We start from the raw sequence: 15,136 nt of genomic DNA on the forward strand, positions 1-15,136 counted from the left end.
CTGATCTTTACATATGCTAAAAAATTGTTTATCATCAACAAAGCCAAAAGCAAGATCCTTGCATTGCGCTGTGTCCCATTTGTCACGTGCACTTCAAAATTTAAAATCTGATGGGACGTACGTACTACACTCCTGTGCAAAGTTCAGTTCCACGATCGGCACGCTGTAGTGCAGAATCGCATCATCATCTTTCCGCTCACGGGGCCCACACGCTCAGAAGTCAGAACCCGTGAGCCTTCTGTCTCGTGGCGCTTAAAAATGGAGCCCCCGTGGCGTCCTCGTCCGAAATCCAAACGTGGTTCCGTCCTAGCCCACATGCGCCACGTAGGACTAGCACCGCGCGTCGGGCCCGCGATCCAGGGACACAGAGCGGTTGGGTAAAAAGCCCAGAGCAGTGGAGTCCTCGTGTGTCACTCTTCCTGACTTGCTCACTCCCCTGTCCGCTTTCGCTCTGCTCGCCTCTGCTTCGGGCTGGTCGTCGCCGTCGGCGAGCGAGATCACACGCCACTAGCGGGATGTCGCCGTCGTCCTCGGCGGCGAAGGTCGTCGCCTTCGTCGGCGCCGACGGGCTGAGCGCCGCGCTCGCCGCTTCTTTCACCCGCTCCGGCGCGATCGTCCGCTTCTACATCGACCCCAAGGTCGCCCTCGCTCGATCGCCCTTCCCTCGTTTCCCCGTTCCTTTCAACCCCGTTTTGGTTCTGCCTCCTCTCGGAGGTGTTTTCGCGGGATGCTCTGTCCTGACGGTGCCTGTCCTTGCAGGCGGATGGATCGGCGGCGACGGCGCTCGCGGAGCAGGGCGGCGGCGTCCGATGCGCCAGCCCCGCCGAAGCCACGCGAGGTGAGCGTATATAACGGTCTCCTGCACTGGACCGGTTCCAGATATGGACTTCTTGTGACGCGCGTGAATGGCATGCGTGCGTACGAGCCGTTTGTTGGAATGCCGAAGAGACCGTGCTCTTACGTGCTGAAGAATACTTCGCGCCGTGTGTGAGTTGCTTCTATCTGATCTATCAAAAACTCTTGGCGCCTGCAGATTCTGCGCTGGTCGTTGTGCTCAGTGACGCCGATGGTGTAGATGAGTTGTTCTTTGGAGCTCAGGGTATAGTGAAAGGTATGTACCGCGTGTGTGCTATTGTGTTGCCTGCCAGTCTGTCAATCTCATGCACCTGTTTCTGTACAAGTTATATATACACTTGACATTTGATATGATGTTTGCTTAAGCATTTCATAGGATTGTGCAAAGAGGCCATTGTATTAATTCGATCGACGTTGGTGCCTAGTCATCTTGAGAAGTTGGGCCAGAAGCTTGCAGGTATAATGCTAATGTGTGCATATATTGTCTTAGCTGGGAACAGTAGCTGCTGTGCTTGGAATTTTATGTGCCCTTTTAAGAATTAGAAAGCTGCACATTTAACAATTGTAAGGCCCTCTTTGGATGACTGGAATTAAAGAACATAGGAATAGGAATAAACACATGATTGGAATTTCATGTACTACTATAGTCTCCTACATGATTTTTTGTAGTGATGACCTTGGATGGTTCACAGGATGTCGGTGATGAATGACTGTGCTAGTTAATCTGGATTTTTTTTTTTGCAGATGAGAAGAAGGGTATCTTCCTTCTTGATGCTTACATTTTTAGTGGTTTATCTGATGAACTGAAACAAAATATTGTCGTAAGTGATACACAGCTGAGAATCTGAACTGTGTGCTTGTATGCTTACGTTATTCTGTTATCACAATTTAGCTTTTGATTGTCAGGTTGTTGCATCTGGGAGAAAGGATGTAGCAGAAAGAGCTGGACAGTTCTTCTCCGGTAGTTCCAAATCTGTGTACCTTACTAATATTTTCTTCCTGGTCCTCATCTTATGATGCTGAAATTTTAAGCTATCTGACATTCCAGGTCTTGACAAAACCATTTACTTTGTCGAAGGTGAATTTGGCTGCAGCAGGTTGCATTCTTTCCTGAAAATAGCAAATATAAGCTAGTCGAGATATCAATTTTCACCCCTTCCATATATTCACCGTACTAAGTAGTGTAACTATTATTGTCACAATTTGAACTGTATGCCATTTATTTTTACAGCAAAATTAGGTTGGTTAATGATTTGCTGGAGAGCATTCATTTTGTTGCTTCTACTGAAGCAATGTTTATTGGTGTTCGAGCTGGGATTCATCCATCAATTATCTACGACATAATATCAAATGCTGCAGGAAGCTCAAGGTTACAAGGATTATTGAATTCTTTGTGTTCTGTCTGAACTCGTGATACTTGTAGGTTTATATTTCAACTTATGATCATACAATTTATTGACAGGATTTTTGTGGAGGTGGTCCCGAAAATTTTGAGTGAAGATCCATTGCTTATTGATTTTCTGAAGTCACTAAAGAAACATGCAGTAAGTTCCTTTGCTTCTCCTTTGGGGCGTGGTATGGGATTCTTAGGATACTTTACGCAATAAATAAACAGTGCAGATAATTAAGTATGTCCCTTTTCTCCCTTTTATGAAAGAGGGGATTGCACAAACTAGAATGTTATTTTAAGTAAAAGATATAAATACGTAGATGATGTGCACATTTATTGCTACGGAGTTTGTATGGACAATGAACGAAGGCATTCTATGCGTATTGGAGCCATGACCGGTGGTAAGAGCAGGGTAGCTGGGATGTGATATTGAAAATGGAGGGTCCGGGACTAGCAATTGGAAGAGAGGAGATTTTTTGTTTGATCAAGGTATTCAATCCTCTTCCCAAAAATAGGGTAGGTACTGGACAGGAGATTAGATATACATGAGACTGTTGCCGCGGCAAAGGTGGCAGGGTGCTGAAAAACCAGGGGAGGGGAAATGGCAGGGACGAAGCTAGGAAAAAAGTTTGTTGGGGTCATGTCTATGGCAGTGGGGTCATCTTCAATAAATAGATATTGTTTAGTGCTAAATTAATGAAGGATTTCCTAATTTCATTGGGGTCAATTGACACTATGCCTACAAGGCAGCTTCGTCCCTGGGAAATGGTGAGAAGTGATAAATAGTAGGAGTATCACATTGTACCTTGATAGATAGCAATCAAGTTACTTAAGAAAGCTAGCTAATCCCATGGACTTACTCATTTAGCAGCATATTTGAGATATTTCAGTGAAATTTTTGCACACTTTCTTTTAACTATAGTTTGCATTTCAGTTTTGTGTCCAGTTCCATGCTCTTAATCTTGTAAGTCAACCCCATTTTTGAGAGAGGATTAAATGGTTAATTAGTAATGTGCCACTCTGATCTTACAAACTGTAAAGGAATATTGCTACTGCATGGCTGATTGCCTGAATGCTTCTGTTTATTAAAACAAAGTTTTTGCTCTTAAACAATATAGAGCTACGTGATGGATACGGCTAAAGCAGCAACGTTCCCTCTGCCACTTCTAGCTGTTGCCTATCAACAATTAATACATGGTACGATGTTAAAGCTTCTTTACTTCCAATACATCTTGAAATTCTCCTGATTGCCCGAACATGCTAGTACCTTCTTATTCATGCACATTTTTTGTACTTATCTTCAGGTTCTTCAGGAGTAATTAGAGATGAATCCGCTTCGCCGTTGAAGGTGTGGAATAACTGTCAGCTTTCTCAAGATGCTTCAATTTATCAAAATTATCTTAATTTAAATCATCATTTTGCAGGTTTGGGAACAACTATTTGGAGTAAACATCGTAGATGCTGCCAGTCAACAAATCTATGACGCAAGCAAATTAGCTGACCAGCTTGTTATGGCCTCGAAAGCAGCAAAGAGGATCGGCTTTATTGGTCTTGGAGCTATGGGCTTTGGAATGGCATCTCATTTGTTAAAATCAGGGTTCTCCATAACTGCTTATGATGTAGGAACTCTTCTGCTCTTGTTCTTCCCAACTGCATAATTGACCGTTTGAATTGCTTCAATTCAAAATACAAAGAATGAAAGGGTCTTCACTTGGTTTCTTATGCATTAGTGCTTCTGTACATATGTTGCATTTCAAGTACCCTGAACAATCTTATGGATCATAGATTTGACATCTGTGGTATTAAGCTTATAATTTTGCTAGATGGAACCGTGGATGGCTTAGATTAATCTTAAGGTATCAGAAAGGGCAGCAGTAATTCGAATAATAACGAATAGATCACAAACTCTTCTCTTTTCAGTAGTCCATTGGGCGCTCTGAATTTACACAAATATACAGTTGAGGAAATAGGATACTGTTCACCCTTTTCAACTTACATATCTTTTGTTTGTAAATGATGTTAGAGACCTATAGTGTTATGCATGTTCTTTTGAAAAAAAAAAGTTCTTCGGCTCCACACGTGAATAATTTTATACCCTTTACCCATTAGGTCTACAAGCCAACACTGGCCAGGTTTGCTGCTTTAGGTGGATTGACTAAAGATTCTCCTGAGGAAGTATCAAGAGGTACGTTGCAACCTTCTAGTATAAAGTATAATTCTCTCTTCTGAAGTTTACATTTGTTACCTATAACAGTATAATCAGTATTATATGATTTTCTGACTGAATGAAATTAGTTCAGACCTCATTATTCTCTTGTATTTATCTTATTCTTTATTTTTGTGCCATTCATCGAGTCAAAAGGTAAATGACATGTGGGCCCAGCCCCACCTCATCACTACTTAACAGCAATAGCATGGAATGGAAATACTGTTTATGATGTATCAACCGTGATACCGTGTCTGAAGTATTAACCATAAATTGGTTTCAGATGCGGAAATCCTTATCATCATGGTTGCAAATGAAGTTCAAGCTGAAAGTGTCCTATATGGAAATGCTGGTGCTGTGTCAGGTAACATATAGACCCCCCCCCCCCCCCCCCCTTTCCTGGCTCTGCTGATTATTAGCATCTCCCAGGTAGGTTAACTAATTTTTGAGCTGTACGTACATGGTTGTGAATATCCTTTGTCTTTCACTTTCAGGTTTGCCAGCAGGAACATCCATCATTCTGTCATCTACAGTTTCTCCTGGCTTTGTGACTCAACTCAAAGGAAGATTGGAAGGTAGCCGCTCTTTTTTATCTCTCCTGGGCATGTTTGCATTAAAAATAAGAAAGAATACCACAAACATTACTGGTCAACAAAAACCACATTGTGTAACTCATAAATCCAACTCATGAAATCTAAAATCTTCTGTTTGTGATTCTGGGTGAGAGTTGAGTCCTGTAGCTTCAGTGTCTCACAAGTAATGTTCGTTTACCTTTTCTCATTATAAAACACCAGATTTATAATCATTTGCAGAAGAAGTTGCAATGTCTGCTGTGACAGCTAGCCTGTATTTTGTGTTGGGATGTTGTTATGAAGTTGAAGTTGCATTTTAAGGGAAATGTTCCGGCAGAAGGCCTTTGGGGTGTTACCCAGGTTCCAAAAGTCACAGAAACATCCAAAAAGTAGTACAATGCTAACAGAAGATGAATCTATTACTAAACAAATCAGATCCATATTTGACCTATGATCAAGAAAGCTGTGATAGAAGCTTCAATCGTTTTCAGTTATTGTCGAAAGGAATCTGAATTTTGTTTTCTCCATGTGTAGGTTAAATCCGTATCTCGTTAGATTTATGTCGTGTAAATTGCGTCAAGAGCACTTCTTTTTGGTCACTTTTTATATTGTTTCCCGTAATACACCAAGGCCTTGCAGTACTAGAACCATTCTCTACATTTTAAATATGTCGGCAATGTTGTTTACTGCTTTCACTGATGAATCTTTTGGAATCTTTAACTACTTCTATACAGCTGAATGCCGAGAGATAAAGTTGGTTGATGCTCCGGTATCTGGTGGTGTCAAGAGAGCAGCGGACGGGACACTAACTGTATGATTAGCGAAACATTAATCTAGTAGAAGTGATGATGTAACCTTTATGGATATAAATATTTGCACTTTTTTTGACAGGTAATTGTTTCGGGAACAGATGAAGCTCTGCATTGTACGGGTAGAGTTTTGTCAGGTATGAAAAAGGTTATCTGAACACCATCATATGCAGTATACAAAGTGCGGAAACTGGTCGATAACTATTATCTTATTTTTGCGTAACAGCACTAAGTGAGAAACTATATCTCATCAAAGGAGGATGCGGAGCTGCGAGGTGATACACACATTTTGTAGTGATATACCTTCCTTACAGGGTCTTATTTCTGCATAATGGCTCTTTTTTCATTAGTGCTGGCGCTTGTGAATCAACATCTCTCTTCTGCCATTTTTCCCAGTTCTGTTAAAATGGTGAACCAACTTCTTGCTGGGGTCCATATAGCCTCAGCAGCTGAAGCAATGGCGTTTGGTGCTCGATTAAATTTGCGAACAAGAAGAGTTTTCGAAATTATTCAACATGCAAGAGGTTACTCGTGGTATGTGTCATTGTTTAATCCACTCTAATGAATCTTCCTTTTTTACTCTTCACTGTTTAGACTTGCTAATATTGGCCGAGTAATAAAATGATTATGAGAAAGAAACGAAACAATTAGTTCTACTTGTTTTTGCTATCAGCTCCCTGTAGGTCAGTCTTTCAGATATCTAGTGGTGTGTTCTAGCATGAGTGAAGGTGGCTATCTGATGATTGATACACTCAATGTTCATATTGCAGGATGTTTGGAAACCGTGTGCCACACATGCTTGATAATGATTATACACCTTTATCTGCGGTGGACATATTCGTCAAGGATCTTGTATGGATAACCGAGCTATTAACTTATTTGTTTTATGAACTATTTTCTCTGTTCGTAAATGTAAGACGCTTTTGCAGTTCAATTCAATTTGAACTGCAAAAGCGTCTTACATTTAGGAACAGAGGGAGTACTAAAAAAGATAATAATGCATTTATCTCGTCTTGAACTGCAAAAACCTCTTACATTTGGGAACAGAGGGAGTACTAACAAAAGATAATAATGCATTTATCTCGTCTATTTCAGGGTATAGTATCTCGTGAAAGCTCCAACTTGAGGATCCCATTGCATGTCTCTAGTGTTGCTCATCAGCTGTTTGTTTCAGGTAATTGTCTGTGATAAATCAAAGATCATTTTCCATTCTATGTTTTGGTTCCAATGTTCATCAAGTCATGCTATATTTCTTATCTTCAATGGAAGTAGTTACCCAAATTAACAGAACGTTGCATGGCCACCCCCTCTGTTTTCTATACTAGTAGTATATTACAGTTAGTTTTAGAAGAAAACAAATCAGCTTACAGTTATTGTTTGGATAACAGTCTTAAAATAGGATGGCTATTGTTTTATTCATTTGATGTATTCCAACAGGCTCTGCTTCTGGATGGGGTCGATATGATGATAGTGCTGTTGTAAAGGTGAGCAGCTCACAGCTCTCAGTAGACAGAACGTATGCCAAAATATGATACTCCCTCTGTTCATTAATATAAGACGTTTTGGCAGTTTAATTTGAACTGCCAAAACATCTTATATTAATGAACAGAGGTAGTATACTGATAGCCTTAATTTAATTCCCTTTCCTAAACGTGCCCGCTGATTGCGCCTGGCACAGGTATATGAGACATTATCTGGAGTAAAAGTAGAAGGAAGACCACCCATGCTTAATAAAGAAGATGTTCTGCGTTCTCTTCCTGTTGAGTGGCCAGAAGTTCCAATGGATGATCTTGTTTCCTCTGCATCTCATGATAGCAAAAAGGTTCTTGTAGTTTTAGATGATGATCCAACTGGAACTCAAACAGTTCACGATATAGAGGTCTTAACTGAATGGTAAATGAAAGCATATTGTCTTTTAGATTACATATGTTTTCTGCTAGCATTTTCGTTTTGCCCATGTTCCGTACATAGTTCCATAAGCTTTGCTTGTAATGCTTAACTGCAGGCCAGTTGAAGCCCTCACAGAGCAGTTTCTGAAACTACCAACCTGCTTTTTTATTTTGACAAACTCCCGTTCAATGATTGCTAATAAGGTAGGAAAGTGCGGTCTTAAACAGTTTATCTTTAGGGTCTTTAAATATATATTTAAAGCCTTCTCACTTTCATAGGCCGCACTGTTAGTAAAAGATATCTGCAGAAATCTTGAAGCTGCAGCAAAGACTGTCCCTGGTATTAGTTATACAGTGGTCTTGCGAGGTGATTCCACTCTACGTGGCCATTTCCCAGAGGTTAATATCTGAAACTCTCTCTGTTTTTCTGTTCCATTTCATTTCTCTGATCATATCATACTCTTCTACTTTCCAGGAAGCTGATGCAGTTGTTTCAGTATTAGGTGACATGGATGCTTGGATAATATGCCCATTCTTCCTTCAAGGTGGGCGGTACACTATTGATGATATTCATTATGTTGCAGACTCTGAAAGGTAGTCTGTGCACGATCATTATGCAATGTATTTAAATATGAAAATAACACATAACAATATTGATGTCCAACATTCTCTTAACAGATTGATTCCTGCTGGTGAGACTGAGTTTGCCAAGGATGCAGCTTTTGGCTATACATCTTCCAATCTCAAACAGGTACTGTTGTGGAATTGTTTGATTGGTAAAGCGAAGAGCGAAGAGCAAGACCTTAGTAACTTGCTTTGTCCTTGAATTTACAGTGGGTTGAAGAAAAGACTAAAGGAGGGATTTTGGAGAACCAAGTTTCAACAATTTCCATAAGTCTTTTACGTAAAGAAGGACCAGATGCAGTCTGTCAGCTTCTCTGCAGCTTGGAGAAGGTATATGATAGTAAACATGGAAAATATGATTGGCGGAGCTTGGAACAAAATGAAGGAGAGACCAACAATTATTGTTAGATGAATTAAGATGTATTTTTGTTGTTTAATTAGCAAAGAAGCTTCACCTATTTAAACAAAGTAGTTACAAGATTAAGGGCAGGCCAAGGCGCACCTTAGTCACCACTATGCCCCTCCAGTGCATATGAACAGTTATTTTGAGTCAGTTTAATTTTTTTAGGATATAATTATGAATTATTAGTTTTGTAGATATTTCATATTCCCATTTCTGTATGCACTCATGGCAGCTATTTACTTGAATGGCTAATAAATGTTGCAGGTGTTTTAGGGACTCTAGAACTGTACTGGCTGATTCAACCATATAGTATCATAAATCCTGTTTTGATTCCCTCTCTTCTTGATTTACCTTGAGAATTTCCTGACAGGCATTTTGACTCTTTCTAGGGCTCTGTGTGTATTGTCAACGCTGCCAGTGAAAGGGACATGAATGTCTTTGCTGCTGGAATGATCCAGGTATGTTATGCCACTCCATTTCTACGAGAAGCATTTGTTCTTAGTGTTAAGCTTCATGCACTAGCCAACGCAACCAAAAGTCCGAACTGATGGAAAGGACTAGCAATCCACATATACACTTCAACACCCCTTATCACGTGTGACGCGGAAAGTCAACACGTGGATAGACTTAGAGGTATGGCTCAAGAGGCCTATACGTGGACACAAAGGGGAGAACAACAATTTTTAGATTAATTGTGTAAGCCAGGACTTAAACTCAAGACCTTAGGCTCTGATACCATGTTAAGCTTCATGCACTAGTCAACGCAACCAAAAGTGCCAACTGATGGAAAGGGCTAGGCAATCCACATATACACTTAAACACTTGGTACCTATTCCTTTCGAGTTGATACGATAATGCGTCTTATTCTAGTATTGATGCTCTGTTTTGATCTCCTATTCTTCCTTTTCTTTTTACGTTAACTCAACAGGCTGAATTGCAAGGAAAGCGGTTTCTGTGCCGCACAGCTGCAAGTTTTGTGAGTGCTAGAATTGGAATCAAGCCAAAGCCACCTATCCGCCCAAATGACCTTGGATTAAAAAGAAATTTAGCGGGAGGCCTCATAGTTGTTGGTTCTTATGTGCCAAAAACTACGAAGCAGGTTAGCCTTGTGATGCTTTAAGATTTTGTCAGTCATATTTATCTCATTCGCATGTTCTTTTGCATTTGTTAGGTCGACAAGCTTCGTTCACAATGCGCACAATCCCTCAGAGTGATAGAGGTAATTTATATCTTGGCTGTCATGCCTAAACATGAACCATCAACCATCGTATACATCTACTTGGATAGAGTTTGTGGATAGTACTATCTTAAGTCGGATGGTTTTGCTTGAGATCAATTTGTGGTGTTAGTATTGTGTTCTCTTTTTACTCACTGTAGGTATCCGTTGAGATGATCTCACTGAAATCAACTGAGGAGAGAGACCAAGAAATCAGCAGAATTGTTGAATTGGGAAATGCTTATATACAGTCCGGGAGAGACACGCTAGTCGTCACCAGCCGCCAACTCATTACCGGAAAAAGTTAGCATCTTTCTGATTATCATATGGCTAAATGTGTTGTTTGTTCCATTAGCAAATAAAGTGATCAAATGCTGAGTCAATTTTGATTTCTAGTCTCTTAATGCCAACAATTCCTAAGCCACAACCTACCTGCCGAAGTGTTGAGCAAGTTGTGCTGGTAAAAACTGTTTACTAACAAATGATGTGGAGATCCTCAGGGCTAGCACACAATTGCCCCCAAACTCCACACAGTATCAGAGGCTCTCAGCCTAATTCTATTCCCTGAGCTCAACTCAGATCACTTCTGGGGAGATAGTTTGTTTACTTTTATCATATTCTAGGCATGAACCTGGAGTCTGGGCTAACTGTATTGGAAGACAGGTCAAACTGTCAAAACTTTTTAAAAGGGAGGAATTGATAAAATAAAGTTGCTTATTGTTGTCAAAGTCATGCCCAAAAACGCATTAGCCACCAGTAGAGCCATTGAATGAATCTCTACATTCAACCACAACCACAATCACAACGTGAGTGCATTGTCCCAATCATTTGAATAGAACATCTCCAGTTTGCATCATAATCTTTTCTAGTGACCAAAACCAAACTAACTCCAGTATACGTTCCTGAAATTGTGTGCTAGAGGCAGATACCTAACTCAGCTTTTCAAAAGAGTATGTTCAAGAATAGCCGCTGTTATCTTCATGTAAGCATTAGCAGTACAAGATAACTGACCTATTAGTATAGTTTGCTACCTTTTGTGTGCCAAACGAAAGAAGATAATTTCTTTCTTTGATATCTGTCCTGAAGTAGTTTGACCACCTAACAAGATTGTACCTTTCATGTTGCAGCTCCTGAAGAAAGCTTAGAAATTAATTACAAAGTGAGCTCAGCACTAGTAGAGATTGTGCGAAGAATTGATAGTCGACCCCGTTACATCCTTGCAAAGGTAAAATTACACAGCCGATTTCTTCTTTCTGAACAAATTGAAATTTAGTTGTTACTTGGTTTATGGAAATTTGCCAATCTCTGGAGCTGTTACTGTTAGGTCAAAATAGTTGTTCTGTTTTATTGGACCTATGCCATTAAATACTTAATGAAATATTGAGATAGCATTACACCTACATGGTTACGTGTTTCATTCATCAGAAGAAAAAAGAAGAAGAAAAAAGAATAGCATCTACACACACACAAAAAAAAAACAGTGCCTGCAAATTCAACTGGCCATATCAAACAAAATGATTGATTCCACAAGTTGTGCATGGAATACTTCTGGAGGTACTCCTTACTATATTCTTTATACAGGGAGGAATCACTTCATCTGATCTTGCTACAAAAGCTTTGGAAGCTCGGCGTGCCAAAGTAATGGGACAAGCTTTAGCTGGTGTGCCTTTGTGGCAGCTTGGCCCTGAGAGTAGACATCCTGGTGTCCCCTACATTGTTTTTCCTGGTAATAAACGTATCTCATTTCTGTACCAACAGATAAATAACGTTACCCTTCTACTCAAGAAACTATCTTGCCACTCCCCAAATGACAGGTAATGTTGGTGATAACAGTGCTCTTGCAGAAGTGGTCCAGAATTGGGCTTGCCCTTCTAGAAGTTCAACAAAAGAACTTCTCCTTGTAAGTTCTTATCCACCGTCTACCTCTCATCAAGGTTATACATCGTTTTGTATTGCTTTAAATACTTAATCAGCTATTTTTTTTCTTATTGTGAAGAACGCGGAGAAGAGTGGCTATGCAGTTGGTGCTTTCAATGTATATAATCTTGAGGGAATTGAAGCTGTAATTGCAGCTGCTGAGGCTGAAGAAAGTCCTGCTATCCTGCAGGTTAGGAATTCTTTGTTAGCATAGGATGTTTTCTTTGGCAATTTATGGTGAAAATTATGTAATTTATCATGTTGGGTGTCCTCTGATACCACTCTTTACTGGAGTACGTTATGATAGGACTACTAAGTAGGTCGCAACAACTAGCTCCAGAGGGATAGAAGCAATACCACACAGATCCTGAAATGGATTTCTACCCGTGTTTTTTCCATAGAGAGAATTGCATTGGTTCTCTCAACTCATGAGCTTTTCTCACTCTCAACACATGAGCTTTTCTCACTCTCAACTCATGAGCTTTTCTGCACCCATGCTCCCTGAACTCATTATCCATATTTTTTGTAGATGATATGTATCGTCTTGATTTCTAACCACGCTTAATGTGGTTGTTATTTAGGTTCATCCCAGTTCCCTGAAGCAAGGTGGAGTTCCGTTGGTAGCATGCTGCATTGCTGCAGCAGAACGAGCCAACGTAAGACAAACAGAACTTAGCATGCTTAAAGAGTAAATGTGGACACTCAGTGATCTGGATAAAAATAGTTCGTAATTTTTTATATAACTTGGGTTCCCACATATTACCTTCTAGCCATCCTTGTTTTTTGAAACAGATAGCCATCCTTGTTTTATGTTCTTTAAAGGTGATCATTCTGTGATTGTCATTCAGGTACCTATCACCGTCCATTATGATCACGGGGCTGACAAGCATGATTTGCTTGGGGCTCTTGAAATGGTAAGCGAAAAAATGTGTTGTTTTCTCAAATTTGCAGTACCAAAATGTTTTCCTGATCATGAATGATAATGACTACATCTGAATCTTAATTCTCTGGACCATCTACTATGACCTTTTATTTTTCAGGGATTTGATTCAGTCATGGTGGATGGTTCCCATCTAACTTTAGAAGAGAACATCTTATACACAAAGAACATATCTTCCCTGGCTCATGCTGAAGGCATGCTTGTGGAAGCTGAACTTGGGAGACTATCAGGCACTGAAGATGGCCTGACAGTTGAAGAATATGAAGCGAGATTTACTGATATTGCTCAGGTTATTTTATCTTCCCAACAAATTTCAACTCTATGGCATTCTATCACTACAATCCTGTAATAATGCTTAACTTATATGTTACATATTTTCAGGCTGAGCAGTTTATTGATGAAACTGGTATTGATGCATTAGCAGTATGCATTGGGAATGTTCATGGAAAATATCCTCCCAGTGGACCAAACCTGAGACTTGATTTGCTAAAGGTTTGACAGAACAGCTATGAAAATCTTTGTTTGATCTTTCAGATTATGTGTGTGTTACCAGATCTTTAACCCTGTTTTCGGATTTTCCGATTTTTCTTAAATTGTTAAGATTTCTCCAAAAAAGTATGATCCTTCTCTGATTTTGTGTGTGTTTTACTTAATCTGGTAACATGACAAGGTGCTAATGCGTATATGTGATGCTATCTGTCTTCCATGTGTTGTTTGAGTCAGCTTGAACCGCTTGGAATAGAACCAAGGGGGTAAACCAGTAAACATATTCAACAGTTCAAGGTTTAAGACAACTGGTTTTCTCGTTTTTGAGTTTAAGATTGAAAAATGAACTTCTGCAATGGTTCAGGGTTGTAAAGTGTTTTTTTTCCAACGGCTTGTGAAGTACAGTATTCTGTAAAGAATTACCATGCAAATTTGTGCTTTTGCAAGCGACTTCTTTTGAGTAATGAACTCGGTATTTTTTCCCATTGAAATGATGACAGGAACTTCGCGCATTAACTATGAAGAAAGGAGTTAGCTTGGTACTTCATGGAGCATCTGGCCTCCCCCATGAACTTGTAAAGGTTTGATAAACTGTTTCCTTCTGTATTAAGATCAGTGAATCTGTACCTTGCAGTAGTTCTTGTTTAGTTTCCCGCACCAACTTATATCCTGAAAGGTTCAAGTTATAGGAGAATCGGGGGGCAATCGTTGCCCTCTATAAGACAATCATCAATCATGGTTGCAGTGCATAAAATAATTCATCGACAAGGTTAAAAATGCTGGAGGGCTAGAGTTTCTGTGTCTATACCAGCTTCATAGTTTTGCAAAGAATCAGTAAAACGCTTCCTTTTTGTGAAATAATTATACTAGAGCTTATGAGTTGATGAAACCGCTCTTATTATCAACTACTGTCATATTTGAAATGCTGTTGTGCAAGTGTTAATAACGTGTAACCAACATGTGGAGCAGGAATGCATAGATTTGGGGGTGAGGAAATTCAACGTGAACACGGAGGTCCGCAACAGCTACCTGCAGTCACTCAAGAAGCCAGAAAAAGACCTGGTTCAGGTCATGGCGTCCGCCAAGGAAGCAATGAAAGCTGTTGTAGCAGAGAAGATGCGCCTCTTCGGATCCGCAGGCAAAGCCTGAATGTAGCGATACAATGAAAACTGGAGCCAGCAACACTCCACCATTAGGGGTGTTGCATGGCCATTTTAGCGATCCTGCTAGGCTTGTGACAGCGAATTGCCCGAACCAGTTTCGTAATAAAACACTGATACAGTTGCGTGAAGAAATAAAGTAACAAAAAATAGTAAATCGCAGCAACTTACCGGTGCTCCAGTTCATGGTTGAGTGATTAGTTTTGCCTTTGATGTATAATGAGGAGTTGTTATTTAGTCGTAATTTGTGACATGTGAAATAAAATTATTGAACTAGAGAGGGTCAAGCGGGCGTCTGAAACCCTAGCCGTGCCCCACCTTCTCTCCCTCTGGCCGTTGCGGCGGGGAGGTTGCTGATCGTTGGGGGTCTGTTGTGGAGAAGTTGGTGGGCACTGTGGGTCCGCAACGGAGATGAGTGGACGAGGTGTGTGTGAGGGCTTAGGGTTTGTATTCGGCCATGGCCATGAATTCGAGCTACAAGAGGGGATTACATGAGGAGGATCGGCTCACGCAGGAGCTCACACCACACACGCCATCCACTAGCCGTTTTCCTCTTCGCCGCCTTCTTCCGAATCGAACCAGTGAATAAGTAGTGGAGCGCTCTAGGCCCACTCTGGCCCAGCTAGCCGAGCCGGGAGGCGAGGCTGCCTCTTGGGCCTGCTTGTCTCC

At 40.5% G+C, this 15,136-nt stretch overlaps 1 protein-coding gene across 1 annotated transcript; it reads left to right on the forward strand.

Annotated features, from left to right (window-relative positions):
- The first annotated feature begins 392 nt into the window (after positions 1–392).
- Positions 393–14,633, forward strand: LOC109732724 (uncharacterized). The gene is made up of 42 exons (XM_020291910.4): positions 393–638; positions 760–838; positions 1,034–1,111; positions 1,232–1,312; positions 1,600–1,676; positions 1,762–1,816; positions 1,904–1,952; positions 2,087–2,224; positions 2,318–2,399; positions 3,364–3,442; positions 3,550–3,593; positions 3,670–3,864; positions 4,355–4,430; positions 4,735–4,815; positions 4,946–5,026; positions 5,758–5,834; positions 5,915–5,969; positions 6,059–6,107; positions 6,229–6,366; positions 6,603–6,684; positions 6,928–7,006; positions 7,270–7,316; positions 7,511–7,725; positions 7,838–7,925; positions 8,001–8,120; positions 8,197–8,315; positions 8,400–8,472; positions 8,556–8,675; positions 9,138–9,206; positions 9,677–9,847; positions 9,920–9,967; positions 10,126–10,267; positions 11,092–11,189; positions 11,546–11,690; positions 11,779–11,864; positions 11,961–12,071; positions 12,463–12,537; positions 12,730–12,795; positions 12,922–13,110; positions 13,203–13,313; positions 13,808–13,888; positions 14,277–14,633. The coding sequence occupies exons 1-42, from the start codon at positions 516–518 to the stop codon at positions 14,454–14,456; spliced, it is 4,152 nt and encodes a 1,383-aa protein (XP_020147499.1). The 5' UTR covers positions 393–515; the 3' UTR covers positions 14,457–14,633.
- The last annotated feature ends 503 nt before the right edge of the window (positions 14,634–15,136 follow it).

Source organism: Aegilops tauschii, chromosome 7, assembly GCF_002575655.3.
Source record: "Aegilops tauschii subsp. strangulata cultivar AL8/78 chromosome 7, Aet v6.0, whole genome shotgun sequence".
Lineage (NCBI taxonomy): Eukaryota > Viridiplantae > Streptophyta > Magnoliopsida > Poales > Poaceae > Aegilops > Aegilops tauschii.